This window comes from Hyalella azteca, unplaced genomic scaffold (assembly GCF_000764305.2).
Source record: "Hyalella azteca isolate HAZT.00-mixed unplaced genomic scaffold, Hazt_2.0.2 contig17993, whole genome shotgun sequence".
NCBI lineage: Eukaryota > Metazoa > Arthropoda > Malacostraca > Amphipoda > Hyalellidae > Hyalella > Hyalella azteca.
The window spans coordinates 106651-124096 of NW_025947752.1; the positions used below are offsets into that span (position 1 = coordinate 106651).

The 17446-nt window shown below is 36.2% G+C and overlaps 1 protein-coding gene across 1 annotated transcript in view; it reads left to right on the forward strand.

Moving 5' to 3' along the window:
• Window positions 1-17446, forward strand: part of LOC108672001 — a 41601-nt gene that overhangs the window by 16921 nt on the left and 7234 nt on the right. Inside the window, exons 2-7 of the mRNA XM_047885478.1 lie at window positions 6478-6638; window positions 7871-7967; window positions 8928-8991; window positions 9299-9431; window positions 13811-14170; window positions 14998-15139. Of these exons, the coding sequence (XP_047741434.1) occupies window positions 6478-6638; window positions 7871-7967; window positions 8928-8991; window positions 9299-9431; window positions 13811-14170; window positions 14998-15139 (957 nt within the window). The remainder of the gene's footprint in view (window positions 1-6477; window positions 6639-7870; window positions 7968-8927; window positions 8992-9298; window positions 9432-13810; window positions 14171-14997; window positions 15140-17446) is intronic.

Below are 17446 nucleotides of genomic sequence, written 5' to 3' on the forward strand. Positions count from 1 at the left end.
GAAGACTTCGTAAGAATGTGATAATTAAATCAGGAATTATTATTAGATCATCATTCCTGATCTAATGATAAATGATGCGCAATTGATTTTTTTGCTGATATGCAAGAAGAAAGATTTTGAGCGTTTGCGAATCCCCCTGTAGTTTGTAAACGATCACCCTTACAAAGCAATGAAACGATTATGTAATTATAATATTTGATTTCAATAGATTTTAATGATCTAGAGTTGCTGCATCCCGCTAAAACCTTGAGGATGTTGTCCCCAATTGTGTTCGCTACAGATTAAGTACTTATATTATAATGAGGCAAAGGCAACTTGACCAGACTATATATATAGTGGGATATGACTTTGCACTTGAAATTAATTATTATCAATATAAGATCACTGCATGGGAAGTATATAGCGGTTAAAAATCAACGAACGGTGTCGTTCCGAGAGCCCGTCTTCTTCCCACCATGTAATGCCTGCCATTCAAAAGATATTCGGCTTTTATACGCTGATCAATTTTCACTTAGTTTTCAAAATTTTCTTCCAGAGTTAAAATTTTTTTTGAGTTTCAAATCAGTTTCTGATTGTTTTGATTTTTGTCTAAACTGTTAGTCCAAGCAGCAAAAATTTTTCGACAAGCTCAAATTAACGAGCTATATTCTACTTAAGCCCTGTCTATTAATTTTTTTCGTACTATAAAAATTTTTATGAGTGTCTAATTGATGAATATCTGCCCAATTTTAATTTGTTGAGGCCTGATGATTATTGGTTTTCAGACCAGTTATGTGTATACTTGAATCAAAGAAAGCCAAGACAAAGCTTATTTAGCAACATGCAATCGTGAATAATCAGCAACAATCTAACCTTTAATGATGAAATTTGCTCAATCATCTCGTGGTAGTCGGGCAGTGTGCCACCGTTCATCACAATTTCACTGCTCGATCATCAGCGACTGGAGCCAGCTGCGGACCTGCAGGGCATATACTTTCAAAAAAAGTTAAGAGATCGTAAGTTTATCAGCCAATCATTGACGGTCTTTTAAGCAAAATCCACCAATCAGACAAGAAAATAGAGCGTAAATACTTACGTTCACTTAGCGAATTTTAAAAGTATAGGCCACGTTTCCTTGCGAGCCTACGAGGGCTACAAACTCTTCGCTTGTACTGGATATCTATAGTGATTTATTTTGAAATATTAATTTGTTGATGAGCGAAAGAAATAGGGCGATTGTTTCATGTACAGAAGCCATTTCTTGGTTAAGCATGCTGTTGACTGTCGGTTTCGGGATTTTAAATTCTTGTATATCTTGGTTTTTTGAAAGAAAATCCTATAATCGTACATGTTGATATTTGCTTTTAACATTCGGAGTTGTGGCATCTTTCTACTATAGATCCAAGTTTTTGTTGACTGAACACTTGAGATTCCTTGAATTTAATGTTCCATCGTAAAGCCAGGGTCGTGGTCTCGGAAGGAGTAAAACGTTTCGTACTGTGCTCAGGATAAATGGAGAGGTACAGCAGCAGCGATATGCTCTCAGATTCGTCTGCTAATTTGCATTTGTTTGGGGATTATGAATGCTTTGAATAGTGGAGATGGCTTCACGTTTTGTAGAGCCACGTGCATGGTATCGATGTGTGGAGCAACTATGAAGGAAACCACTGACTGAATAAAAAGTTATTGCGTACTGACTTGAATATATAACCACGTTCGTTTCGGTCTAATTCTTCTGTTGATTGGTGAAAATATTTATTTTTGTATACTCTCGAACAACTTTTATGTTTTTTATGCATCTAATTCCTGCATTTATTGCATCTGCATTTTTTACGTTGTCAGAACTTGTGTTACTCAATAGCGTCTAAAGCGGATCAGACATTCCCGAGACCCTCACAGGGCATTCGTACTCATGCATATTTATGAGCTTGTTTGACGGCAAGGGACAAATTATTATCTTGAAAACATTCGAAGCATCTTCATGCCATCCGAAATATGTCAATAAAATATGCGACAAAGACGTTCCCATATTTTATTTTGGAACACACAATTAGGTGAAATGTTTACATACTAAAAAATCCCGAAACTGAAACAGCGACTGATGTTACATATCCAGGTGCAAAAATTGGAAGAACTTCAGGTTAAATGTCAGGAGCACACGGATTTGAGTCTTAGAAGCTTCCAAGAAATGCAATAATTGCCCAGGGGGCACCGTTCCAGTTTTGATTGACCTTCAGATTTAACGCCTCGAATATCAAGTGATTGATGCGCGTGCACAACGCAGTGACGAAATTGCCAACATCTTTCCTATGATGTTGTTTTGAAAGCTATAAAATCCTGCAAACTAGGTTATTGGTGTACATATATAGGCTGGCTTTCTGCATCAGTGGATCTCGCGAGATAATATCTATAGAATGTAGATCAAATTTCGAAGCAATTTTTAGGCTTTATTGTCTTGACATAGATTCGTAGAGGATTGAAAATCATGGTCCATAATAATCTTGACGCGTAGAATTATGCGCATAATAATATGAATAATAATGATAAAAATAATATTAATTTGATTTTAAACCGTTTTTGCAAAGATTAGGTAAAAGTTTTTTATTTGTGTGACAAGCGAGCTAGCGGCGGTGCTCGCACTATACCTCGTGAATGACCAAGAATGTTAATTATATAGTACATATCGAGGCAGAGAATATTTATCGTTTATCATCACAGATAAAATATCATGTTACATTAGATAAAATTATTTGTTGGTAGTGCCACTGCATGTAGTACCAAATTTACGAAATTCATCCATGCTTATCGAATAACTTGTTTATAGATTATATAATTAAAATTGACCTGAATAGGATGCGTGCTTGGTCCGTATATGAGACGTAATTAGCGATGCTTTTCAAGTTCTGAACAAGTGTAGGAATTTTAATGAGCAAGCGCCGCACTATTGTGACTGCATGATTGCCTCGATGCGCTGTTTTTTATGCCTCAAATTAATTTGATATTGGCTGTTTTGTTGGGAGGATAATTACTCGGCGCCTTTCGATCGCTCTTACTTTTTGGGTGAAGGTTGCATAAAACTCGGTACTCGTTTGCATACAAATCGAGCATTAATTGCTTACGATTTTTGCGCTGGTATTCGACTTGACGTCGTAGTTAACGGGTCTATTCAGTCAAAGCAATCGCTTCTTATAACCTGAGCTAATTGAACTTCACTCTTGTGGCGCAAGGAGGATTGGGTGTAAAAAGAGTGACGATCTCAACGAGTGGTTTTTAAATGTTGTGTCATAATTCTTTTCGATTAACGTTAATNAGAGTGACGATCTCAACGAGTGCTTTTTAAATGTTGTGTCATAATTCTTTTCGCTTAACAGTAATCACGATGCAGGCAAATCGCAACAAATACAGACTTTTGTCTCTTATCAATCGAATTTTCAATTCCTGCATCGTGATTCGTACATTCTATACGTTTTTATCCAAGTAAAATTCGACAATGTGTAATCGTTCTTACGTTGATCTCTCTTCTTCATTGACCTTTCGAACGGGATCTAAGATACTATGTGACGGGATATAAGATACTGTGTGACGAGATATAAGATACTGTGTGACGGGATATAAGATACTGTGTGACGGATCTAAGATACTGTGTGACGGGATATAAGATACTGTGTGACGGATATAAGATACTGTGTGATGGATATAAGATACTGTGTGACGGGATCTAAGATACTGTGTGACGGGATACCCTATCAAGAAGTTGTCTCATACGAGTGCAAACTAGATCATTAATTCAACTAATGTTCAACAATTTAAAGTAATTGCTTGATAGTTATCGTTTGAAACGCTTTGGATGTTAATTGCCTCTTAAGTCTTGAATCCAATAATGTCAGCTTGACTATAATGACTGTAAGATTATGTCGATAATTATATATATCACCTTATGATATCTTAGTTGATCTTGTATATACAAGTGGTATACGGTATCTTGTTAATCGGTTCTTCAGTCGAAGTCTCTCATCTCTACAATTGAGTACTTGAAAAGAATTCAATATTTGATTTATTTTTTTCCTACACGAGTTTTCTGCCCTCATCAAATCATAATGTTTTGAGTTAAGTGTATTGCTAGCATTTTACAATAAGTTAACGATTCATTTCAATCTGCACAGTGGGGAGTTAACGATTATTGTAATCACTTTTATAATAAATGTCCCAGAATTTTAGGTGTTATTTTTTAGCTTTCTTGCTCAAGTTTCCAAATGGGTCATAAGTTTATTTAATTTGTAACACCTTTCACTTGAATATTAGATATTTTTACGTAGATTCCTGGCATGGTTAAATGTTGCTCGTGTTCATTTCTTGTAGGTATAACTCTTAAGTAAAAATAACTTGTGAATAGACAGATATTATTACGCAAGCAATATGGAATAATTATCGAGTGTCTTCAGTTTTTCTCCAGTAGAGGAGCAATCATCATTACAAAAACGAGTATAGTAGAATAAAATACATGAATATTCACGCCGAAATATTTTGCAGCGCCGCCTACTGAATAACTCAAGGTTATACTCCTAAAAATCATGGCCATGTTCGAAGGTGCTGAAGTTTTTACCATCATGTACAAATGCTGGTGATTGGATGGTCGGCAGCGACTCTGCCTGACTCATTGAGCGGCCATCCATCAGTGCTTTAGAACGAATAGATCACAGACTCACTCCATGTAGCCGCGGTCGACAGCCGGCCGCGCGATCCCATGATTTACGGCATTCGCTGCTCTAATTAATCTCCAGCCGGATTGCTTCCTTGCCAATTAGGAGTCATCACTTCTGAGTGCGTTCAGAAAAAATAGTTTGCTATTGTGCTTGAATCTGCGCCTTTGAAATTAGGCCTGGAAAATTTGAGTGGGGATCTGCGTTTTATCCAGCCACTACAGTTTTTTTTGTACTCCAATTCGCTGCGACTAGATGCTTGAATTATGTTTTAAATTGTTGTGTGTCTTTGATTTCACGTCTATTCATTCGTGGTTTTTCTTCCCTGTTTTTAAACGGTTAAAAACAGGGAAGTCTTAACCAGTGTTTTTAAATTGGTTCAACTAGTTAAAATTTATTCTGAGCCCTCCTACGTCGACATATTTTGATACTAATTAACTTATAATTTACAAGCTAAACATATTTTTAAAAATAAATTTATAGGTTGAATAAATCTATAAATGAATTTGATAATCTTATAATGAAATTCAACAGTAGCACAGTCTTAAACTGTAGGTATTATTATCGAATACTTCTTTATTAATGCTATTGTAAGGTTCTGATCTGTATGAAGAGGGTAGCCTTTGCCGCGGGCACCTCTGAAGGCGTTCAGAGCGCGTCTCGCTTGCTAATCCCCTATTTAAGTTATATCTTATATCTTGTAAGCCACAAGGCATACAAACGTTCACACATCTAGTGGCGCAATCACACAAAAATCAAATGATTTCAATCGTGTGAAAACGCAGATTTGTTTGTATGCATACAGATGATCTCACACGTGACGTGTGAGATCATCGTGTATTTGTATTAGTGTATTTACACAAATACACATCGTGTATTTGTACGTCTATTTGCTATTCTGCCAATGCATTATTGGTTTAAAAGAAATGTTTTAAGCAAGCTGGAACTTAAATCCATCATAACGGCCTGTAATTGGCTCGAAAGAAGTAAATGCTATTAAAATTAAATTTAAGTTATATAACTTCAAAAATGTTATTTATGGGTGAGGATGTACAGATGTATTGCAAGATCAACGAATTATCGATCGCAGAACTTTTTGATTAAATTACGATACTTCAACAACAACACCGTCACGATTTTTTTTATCATTGATATTCATTGCTGCATTTTCAGTAAGCACGAATGAACTCCAAACTGAATAAAACTAACAATATTTAATTTCTATCAAATAATAGTCGCAAATCTCGATATATTAATAGAATTTTTTTGAAAATGTTGTATTTCGTTTAATTAAGTAAAATTTATGTACAAAATTAAACTCAGCTTGTATAAAATCGAAAAATTGAAATGAAAATTGCAATGAATTTTTTTCTCATGTGTTACCGACAATGTACTGCTGCTATAATACAAAATATATTATTCTATGATATTTCGTACAGATTTTGTCCAATTAATTGTTCCTCTTGCATTTCTATATATTTTAAAGACAATATACAGTAAAGGCTTTTTCAAAAAATTTATAAATTGGGAATTACAAGATTTTCCGCTCAAGTTGTACGACTTGATCACCTTTCAATTATGATGCCCTCATTCCCGATTCAGAGTAATATTCTATCGTATGGTCGAACTTCTAATTTCAGCATTACAAATCCCCTAAACGCACCCAGTTTTTTTTTGGACTTTTGTAAATTAAAGTTGCTATATTTAAATCTAAAATAATACTTGCGCTTTGTTGTTTATTAATTAATGGTTATTGATTATTATAATTAATTGTATTGTTTATGAACGTCCCCGGCAGACGCGCGACGCCGCAAAGTCCGCGTGACGGAGGTAGAGGACCTCGTGAAGGAAGCCATCGCGGCCACGGTGAGCTCTGCTCTTCGTCAGGAGCTCGAGCCTCTCCACACCGCCCTCAGGATCGTCAAGCTCGACACCTTCACCGAGGGCATCGTCAGGCAGGTCCGTAGGACTTCTGCATGTTTATGATACTAGCTGAATAACATTATTTTTACAATGGTCATTTATTAAATGTTAGCCGAATACCACGCTATTAACTCTGGTCATTTACCATAAAGCTGGCCGAATACCATGTTATTAAACTAATACTGGTCATTTAACATTCAGTTTCCATTGTTTATAGTTACAATTAAGCCTAATTTCCGTTAATAGTTAACGCGTTGCAACTTACGACGAATGCTTTCAGTGAAATGAGCACGTCGAAATTTCTTGACTGTAGGACAAACTTCGATCTTATAGCATAATATATCAGTAGATGGAGAAATGCTTTCAGTGAAATGAGCCCGTTGAAATTTCTTGACTGTAGGACAAACTTCGATCTTATAGCATAATATATCAGTAGATGGAGATTTTTATTACTTAATAGGAGAGACATATGAGGCTAATCTTTTGTAACAATCTTAGAATTGAATCCGATTAACTTTTCAATAAATGAAATTTAGACGTATACTGACTGTTACTATATAGCTGCATGTGAAGATTGTGAAGAGAGCATGATTCGCTTGTGTATATTCGTATCGGACAACTCAGAATGTTTATGATAATTGAACCTTACAATTATTATTATGTATTCTGGTGTTAATGTCGACTTAATGGGTTACAAGTTTTTTTTCAAAATTTGCAGGTTTCTTTACAAGCATGTACTAATTTTTTGTAGTTGTTTAGAAGCTCAGCTCGACTTTGTTCATACGTGGGACGGTGTTATTTATTGATTCTAAAATTCGCTCTGTATGATTTGTACAAGCCTCGTGAATATATGCTTGCACCAGCCAGCAAGCGAAGTAAGCTTCTTACCATCATAATTTTTCAATTTAAGCTTTGCTGCAGGCACACAGCATCGCTTTCTTCCAATTCTTTTATCACATTTGCTTTGTGTTTTTCTTCTGTTGAGTGATAATATTTCGTCAGCCTTCCTCCCATCTTCTTCGTTGTGGGTTTGCAATAGAGTACAACTTGACTATACGCTTTGGCAAGGCTTTCTTTAATCTATTGATTTAAATTCACATCAACTAAACTAACTGTACCATCATTTAAATTCGCCATAGTCTCCATCGTTAAGACGTCTCAGTGTAGTATTGTTACAGCAGACACCATATTTATATACCCCGACATTATTTCAACGTGATAGTGATACTGCTAATAATATATGAATAATGCTTGTATATTGATAACAGCTGAGCACACTAGAGCACATACAGAGCAAGCTGCTCACGGAGTATGGTGAGATGAGGGAGGCCGTCTCCCAGGCGTCCAGAAACGCTCAGGAGCTCGGTAAGTGTACAAGGATAGAAGTGATATATGCCTTCAAGGGATATAAATGAGATAAATATTCTTATCATAAAGTCCTAAAACTCCTAAGGAAATCAGAATCCCTTAATGATAAAATTATATAAAATAAGATATTAAAATTAAATTTAATATATCGAATACTATATAAAATGAGATAAAAATTCATATCCATACAATCATGAAATTCCTAAGGAAATCAGAATCCCTTAATATTAAAATATATTTTAAATAATTTATTAAAATTAAATTTAATATATAATTTAATTTTAATTCAATATATAATTCAATATATTAAATAAGTATTAATATTGAAATAAGATATTTGTTGTAGAATCCTTTAATATTAAAAAAATGTTCTCCAGTTTTTACGTATTGTTAGTTATATATACTACTTAGGAATGAGTGTAGGCACCTGGAACGAGCTTACTATAATAGCATAGTTCATTTGCGTGAACATTTTAAATTAGACAAAGAGACCGCACTTTTTTTGAGGTCTGCGCACTTTCAGCAGTTTCATGAAATTAATAATTGCGAGAGATCATAAGTTTATGTCCATGAATTCGATAACATTTTGTTAGTTGAACGGAAATTCATGTAAGGTTATGTAGAATCGTGATTGTTAGTTCCGGATAACTCGTCAAAAATGAGTGAAAGAATTACAACAACTCGTCAAAATTTGTATTTGATTGTTTTTATTTTTATTTTTTTTATGGAAAAAAGTTAATTTTTCTCTCATTGCTCTTTGCTCGTATTTAGAAAAATATATATATTTATCTATTAGTCTATTACTTATTTATTTGTATATTTTTAACGCATTGTTATTATTTTGTTATGGAAATAAGTTAATTTCGCTCGTAGCTTTTTGCTCGTATTTAGACAATAAATATTTATATCAATTACTTAATTAATTTATATATTTGTCACGCATACCCTCGCGAGCAGCGGTTCAGATCATTGGCCTGGAGGCGAAGATAGCCTCGCTGGCGGCCGACGCTGCGAGCAGCAAGTGAGTTGACAATTAACTCCTACATCCCCAGCGTCATGTTTGTACATCAGGTGATAATTCTTCACAATTAACGACAGTACAATGAAGAATAAATCTGCCAAATTTCTCTTTCTAATACTATACCTACGGTACTATTGACTTTATTATATTAAATGTGAAATCAGAAGTCGCAAAAGTGGCTAGTTTTGCGAGTAGTCTAAAGTTTATGACACGAATGAAAGTTTCGGGGATTTGAACCTAATGTTTAGAAATAAATATTCAAGTCAATACGAACTCAGAATGAAATTTCTTATGCTGCCTGCTACAGGAAAGATGAGCCGCCCTCCAGCACCCGCAGCAGCAGCAGCAGCAGCGCTGAGAGCGGCGGAGGCCCGGCCAAAACTGAAGAGCTCAAAGCCGTCCTCATGCAGGCCTCGGCAGCCTTCTCCGCCAGACTCACGGTGCGTGTAGGCTACATGCCGTACTTTATACTTGGCAACATTTTGTCTATTCATTCGTAATTAACGGCTCCACAGCACGAGTAAGGCTGGGTATATTTCTGTTATAATTTTTTTCTCATGTGAACATCGTATAAGATGAATTATGTTGTGGATGTTATATAATATATACGTACACCGTTCAACTATCAAACACTTTTAGATTGTCAGCATTATGCTAGAATCATTTTCTGCAGGGCCACTGAGCCGTTTTTTTATCACGCTCATCTTCATTGCTAATTCCTTTGGCTGAAATGTAAAAACACAAACGAAAAAATATCTTTAGAACCATATGTTCATTTCTTTCAAACTTAATATATGTTCTTTTCACGCGTCAGCTTTCTGATTACCGAGCGACTAATGAAGAGTTATAATAACAATTTTTTTACCTAGCAATCGTCTCTAGTTTTATAGAATTTTTAAGGAGTACAATTATGGTGTTATTCTCACTATCGCAATACCTATAGACAGGAATGTGTTCAGGTAATGAAATGTCGCTCATGGTCCACATTCAAAGAAAACTATGATTAGTCAACTATCATTAACTAATGGCCAGACAATCTGTTACTATTGCATGTAACTATGTGCATGGGTGTCAGATACGGCAAGGAAACAACCTTAAATTTCCTAATTAATCTTTTATTTATTATACGAGTTCTAAAGTTCAGAGTACCATGATTGGAGCAGAGAGGCGCGGGTTCGATCCCAGCTCTGTGCGCCAGTTTCTGGTCAGAATCGGCAAGGAGGCCGGGCGGTTAAGGGGAGCGTCTACCCTAAAATTGAAAATTTTTACTTTTTCGGTTTTTATACTAATTTTAAAGCTGACATTCTGCCCTATCCAACGGTACCACTGCCATCTCTCTACGTTGATCTATGATTTCACGACATTTCATGAAAGGGGGGCGGGTGGGGGAGTTCTTTAAGATTATTAATTAATGGTTATTGATTATTATAATTAATTGCATTGTTGTTGAACGTCCGTGACATACTGGCCATATACTTTGGCCATACTTTGGCTTTGTTGATTAATAAGTAATTATTATTGATCATTATAATTAATTGTATTGTTGTTGAACGTCCCTGACAGACTGGCCATACATTGGCTCTGTTGATTAATAATTAAGTATTGGTTATTGATTATTATAGTTAATTGTATTGTTATTATAGTTAATTGTATAGTGTATGTAAACGTCCCCGGCAGACGCGCGACGCCGCAAAGTCCGCGTAACTGAGGTGGAGGACCTCGTGAAGGAGGCCATCGCGGCGACGGTGAGCTCAGCTCTTCGTCAGGAGCTCGAGCCTCTCCACACCGCCCTCAGGATCGTCAAGCTCGACACCTTCACCGAGGGCATCGTCAGGCAGGTCTGTAGGACTTCCGTATGTTTATGATGATAGCTGAATAACATTATTTTAACACTGATCATTTACCATAAAGCTGGCTGAATACCATGCTACTAACACTGGTCTTTTACCACAAAGCTGGCCGAATACCATGCTATTAACACTGGTCTTTTACCATAAAGCTGGCCGAATACCATGCTACTAAACTAACAATAGTTACTAATAGTTAACGCTATTAACTAACTAATAGTTAACGGGATGCAAATTACGACGGATGCTTTCAGTGAAATGAGCCCGTTGAAATTTCTTGACTGTAGGACAAACTTCGATCTTATAGCATAATATATCAGTAGATGGAGATTTTTATTACTTAATAGGAGAGACATATGAGGCTAATTTTTTAACAATCCTAGAATTGAATCTGATGAACTTCTAGAATGTTTCAGAGAACTTTGAATGTTTCAGATAATTGAAGAATGATTCAACAACTCAAAATGTTTCAGATAATTGAACCTTACAATTATTTTGATGTATTCTGCTGTTAATAACTACTTAATGGGTAACAATGTTTTTTTTCACAATTTGAAGGTTTCTTTACAAGCATCTACTAATTTTTTATAGTTGTTTAGAAGCTCAGCTCGACTTTGTTCATGCGTGTGACGGTGTTTTTATTTACTCCAAAATTCACTCTGTATTTGTTTAACAAGCCTCGTGAATATATGCTTGCACCAGCCAGCAATTAAGCGAAGTACGCTACTCACAACATAATTTCTCAATTTTGGCTTAGCTTCAGGCACACAGCATCGCTTTCTTCCAATTCTTTTATCACATTTGCTTTGTGTTTTTCTTCTGTTGAGTGATAATATTTCGTCAGCCTTCCTCCCATCTTCTTCGTTGTGGGTTTGCAATAGAGTACAACTCGACTATATTATTTGGCGAGGCTTCCTTTAATCTATTGAACTAAATTCACATCAACTAAACTAACTGTACCATCATTTAAATTCGCCATAGTCTCCATCGTTAAGACGTCTCAGTGTAGTATTGTTACAGCAGATACTATATATATATACCCCGACATTATTTCAACGTAATAGTGATACTGCTAATAATATACGAATAATGCTAGTATTGATGACAGCTGAGCACACTAGAGCACATACAGAGCAAGCTGCTCACGGAGTATGGAGAGATGAGGGAGGCCGTCTCCCAGGCGTCCAGAAACGCTCAAGAGCTCGGTAAGTGTGCAAGGATAGAAGTGATATATGCCTTCAAGCGATATAAATGAGATAAATATTCTTATCCATATAGTCCTAAAACTCCTAAAGAAATCAGAATCGCTTAATGATAAAATTATATAAAATAAGATATTAAAATTATATTTAATATATCAAATACTATATAAAAATGAGATAAAAATTCATATCCATACAGTCATAAAATTCCTAAGGAAATCAGAATCCCTTAATATTAAAANCATGCAGGCCTCGGCAGCCTTCTCTGCCAGACTCACGGTGCGTGTAGGCTGCATGCAGGCCTCGGCAGCCTTCTCTGCCAGACTCACGGTGCGTGTAGGCTACATGCAGGCCTCGGCAGCCTTCTCCGCCAGACTCACGGTGCGCGTAGGCTTCATGCCGCACTTAGGAGCATTTTATTCTCACCAAGATTCATTCGTAATTCACGGCTCCACAGCATAAGTAAGGCTGGGTCCGTTTCTGTTATGAATTTTTTTCCCATGTGAACATCGAATTAGATGATGTATGTTGTGGATTTTATGTAGTATGTACGTACACCAGTCAACCGTCAAGCACATATAGATTAGAATCATTATGTTAGGAGATTTTTTGCAGGGCCTCTGAGCTCTTTTGTTTAGCTCGCTCATCTTCATTGCTAATTCAATTGGCTGCAAATGTAAACACACAAAGAAGAAAATGTCTTTAGACCCTTAACATATATTCAACTTTTTTCAGACTTAATATATGTACTCTGCTCACAGCAGCCTTCTGCATGACCGAGCGACTAACGAATAGTTATAACAATAAAATTTTCCAGCAGCCAATATTCTCCAGTTTTATATATTGTTTATGGAGTACAATTATCATGGGGTTATTCTCACTCTTTTTAGCGCATTTTCTCATTTATGGAAAAGAGGCGCTATTGTGCTCGTCATGTCCGTCCGTCCGTCTTTCCGTCCGTCTTTCCGTCCGTCTGTCCGTGACTTTACGTTTTTCGTCGATTTTGAAGAAATGCGCTCTCTGTCACTTACTGCAGTGAGTACTGAGTTATATTTTTTCGCAATACCCTAGACAAGAATGTGCTCAGGTAATGAAATGTCGCTCATGACATGGGTGTCAGATACGGCAAGGAAACAACGTTAAGTTTACCTTATTAATCTTTTATTCATTATTCGAGTTCAATGCAAATTAAATGACGTATACGCGGGTGCAGCGTAACTGGGCTACGAGAGCGGTTACTGGCCAGGGAAGCTCCTGACCAACGCGCGACGTGCTAGCTCTGCTACCAATGAACTCCAACAGTTTCGTTCCGTGCTGCTAAATAAATACCTATACAAATTTGCATTAAAACCGTCAATATCCATAAAAGTAACAAGATTTTAACTATGGATCTATTATCTTTATAAGTTAGCATTCTCCGTTTAATTTGTCGAGATATATGAATATATCTATTTATTATCAATTATGGACCATGCATAAGTTCGGATCCTTTTAAAGGGAAACTTGAAACCGCAAGCCCGCAATACCCCAAAATCGCTATTGTTGTGCCAGGCAATTTATGTAATTAAAATGTAAAGGAGCACGGAAGTTTATGATGGCACGAAAATTATAGTTTTAAGGCTAGTTTAAGTTCACACTATTAGTTTTAGTTCACTATTTTGTTATCTTACGAAATCTAGAATCTAAATATTAACGCCAACCTTAAAACTATGCTATTTTCGACAACATTTTTAAACAGGAAATTGATAGAAATAATTTCTTCTGTTGCAGGCAACAGAAAGACGTTTCAAAGACGATCTTGGCACACTCGAGAGCCGCTTGTCAGAGACCGTGAAGCGCTCACAGTTGGCGCTCGACTCGCGGCTGTTGAGCATCTCATCGGACACATCCAGACTCGTCAATAAGACAAGTCGGGATGTGGTTGACGCTGCGTCTGACAATAAACATGGCCTTTTCAGCGTAGACGATACGTCTGGCCAGTCTACAAAGTTTCCTTTTGGTCCTGGGCGTCCTTTCGGACCTTCGTTTTCATTGCCGAGGGCCTTCCCGAGTCCAAGTGTGTCTCCGCTGCAAGAAAGCAAAGCCACGCGAGACGACTTTCTGCTAGACCAAGCGGGATCCCAAAGCGAGGTACAGTGTAGATCCATGGGACTGCAATCTCTTGTTATTGTAGACACAAATTGCGTCTTACTGATGACTGGAACATACTAAACTTTCTGACTTGAAAATAATGTATTTGTGTCCAGATAGCCTGAATATCTGGGAGTAAAATTATTGGTAGACTGGAAAGGCAATGCTAAATTTTGAATTTTTTCTTTGAATATTTTGCTAATGTGAAAAGTTTAAGTACAAGTTTCGTAAATTCTCACGTATTGAACGCATTCGCCGTCTCGCGCCGCAGAAATAGACAAACAAACAATGTTCCGTCGTTTGATCAGACAAAAAACTTCATGATTTGAATTTGAGTTTGTCGACAGTTCAAGTTCAAGTGAAACAAAGAAGTGAAATTTTTAATCCTCTGAATTAACAGAAATATTTTTGTCCCGTACAATTTCACGGCTTGCTATTGAACTCGATAAGTTTTATTGTGCAGGTGATTGCTCTCGCTAAGCAGTAGACTCTGCTTGTGTTTGAGGCATTTAATTCTTCTCACTTCATCCTAAAAAACTAGGAACGCATTTCGTAGCATCGTGCAATTTTCCTCCTTTTGGGGTTTTTGAATTCAAAACGACCTTCAATTACATGGCGAAAAAATTGGTATTGGAATTGAAAATTCTTCGCAATTGCGCGTACAATAAAGAATAAATCTACTTGATTTCTGTCTCTAACCTAAAATACTCACTATTAATGCAATTACATATAGCAAATAGAAATTTCCCGAAAATTCCTTTTATCTGTGGACATTTTTACCATCTCAGCTGTGATATGTGATTATAAGTTACTGTAACCGTCCTCAGAGTACGGCCAGGACCGACCACCTGACGGACAGCCTCACCCTCCAGCCGTTCCCCTCTTGGGGTCGCGCTGAGATGGTCAACCTCGCGGTCGTCACGAGACTCGCCGCTGAAATTGCCACTAGGATCTCTAAAGACGCGCTAAGTGAGTCCGCATATTCTGATTATATGGATTAAAGTTTAAGTTTTCTTCGCATTTAAAATTATTGCGTTTGAGATCAGTCAAGCCCAAGTTTGGGTCGATAAATTAACAGTTATGACTATATTAATGGAGTCAATTGTGGCTACAAGCAGTTAACCGACTAATATTAATTATGTTAACTATTGTTGCAGTTGGAAACATAATTCTTCCAGTTTATATTAGTTGTTCCAGTTAGAACAAATCTTTATAAGCGTTCGGCACAGCATAAAGATTAACAATTTACTAACTACGTTGAAAATTATCAATTCTCAACTAAATTATTGAAGTTTAAAAAATAATTTTTCCAGTTAATATTAGTTGTTCCAGTTAAAAATCCTTGCAAGCTTTATGCACAGTGTAAGGATAGGTTGAAAAATGAATCCTCCAGTTAAAATTAGTAGTTACAGTTAGAACAAATCCTTGTAAACGCTCGGCAAAGTGTAAACAGAGTTTGGAAAATCAGTTCTCCAGTTAATATTAATAAGACTGCTCCGACATCGCTGCTGGGGGCGAGGCGAAGAGCGGCGTGTACGTCATCCAGCCCGCCGTGTGCTCCTTCAGGGTGGCCGTCAAGGTGGGCATCATCTATAGCACTTACATTGCTTGCTTGGTATTGATCGCTTAGTTAATTTTGCATTAACGATAAACCACACTTACATTGCTTGCTTGGTATTGATCACTTATTTAATTTTGCAAGCAATGACACGTACATTACTTGCTTGGTATTGATCACTTATTTAATTTTGTAAACAATGACACATTATTTGCTTGGTATTGATCACTTATTTAATTTCGCAAACAATGACACATCATTTGCTGGGGTGTTGATCATTTATTTAATTTTGAGAACAGTGACACATTATTTGCTTGGGTATTGATCACTTATTAAATTATTTAATTTTGCAAACAATGACACATTACTTGCTTGGGTATTGATCACTTATTTAATTTTGTAAACAATGACACATTATTTGCTTGGTATTGATCACTTATTTAATTTTGCAAACATGATATATTAATGCACTGTGTATTTCTCTACCAAACTTAAATGAAGATTCCACTTACATGGGTTTTGATCACTCATTTAACCCTTTTCAGATATTAACTCAATATTTCCGTGTATTTCAATCGAATTTGAATAAAGTTTTCTATCTAATGCATGAATCTAAACAATAACTAAAGTACCGATTGTGTGATTTTGTGGAACTGAAATTATTCGTTCACACAATTAAAAACTCGAGGTGATGTCGAGATTGTGTTTGTGAATTTTTTTGGTGTATTGTTGTGTGTTTACCTGATTTTTGTTCATGAGTGAAATTGATGGACTACGATGTAAGGCACGATAGACTGCTCGTAAGTTATAATAACACGTAAGTTATATAATGAAAAATTAATTACAGTATTTAAAAAAAAGCGAGAAGTACGCGTGAAAATGTGTAACACACAAAGAAAAATTCGAACTATTAGCTGAACTAAAGAAGCGATGCTTGAATATAAATTAAGAATGAATTGGCAATGAAAACTGCTAGAGAAATCCCAAGTAATTTGATCGCTGTGCAACCGAGTCGAGAATTATCTTATGAGAAGCAAGCGNTATAAAATGGTATGCACGTTGCTGGAACGGTTATTTCGTTTATATCTATGCTTTTTCTCTATCAATAAAATTAATCACTAACTTTGATCGATCGGATCGAGAGTTCTATTGACCTAAAAAAAATTGATAATCGGGTTTTCATTGCAGAACCGTCCTCCATATTTGAATTACCTATACTGTGTTGTAATTACTTTCCGTTAATTCGATCCCGTTTCCTTGAAATTAATTTTTTACTTGCGTTTTTTTTTTGTACAAAACATAACAGTATTTATGTCATCGAATAATTTAGATGTAGGCGTTCTTCAAACCTAATGAATTGTTGTAAACACATGCTCATGTAATGACCAATATACTCGTCCCTACGTACAATTAACAAGCTACGTGTCTCTACTTGGTGCGTATTTTTACGATGTGTACAGGAAGTAAGCAGGCCTTATGTTAATTTCTTCCTTCATTGCCGCTCGCTGGAAGCTCGTGGTTTTTAAATTTCAATTGCACACTCAATCATGACAAGTGCAAGCCGTATGATTTTCAAATCCTAATCTCAGTAAATTGTTAAAACTGTCTTTTTGTAGCTGACTGGAGTTTAAAACCATTTTCACAAGTCTTTCCTCCAATGAATAACATTGAAATTAGAATGCCATTTTAAAATTGTAATTGTTTTGTTGCACTGCGTG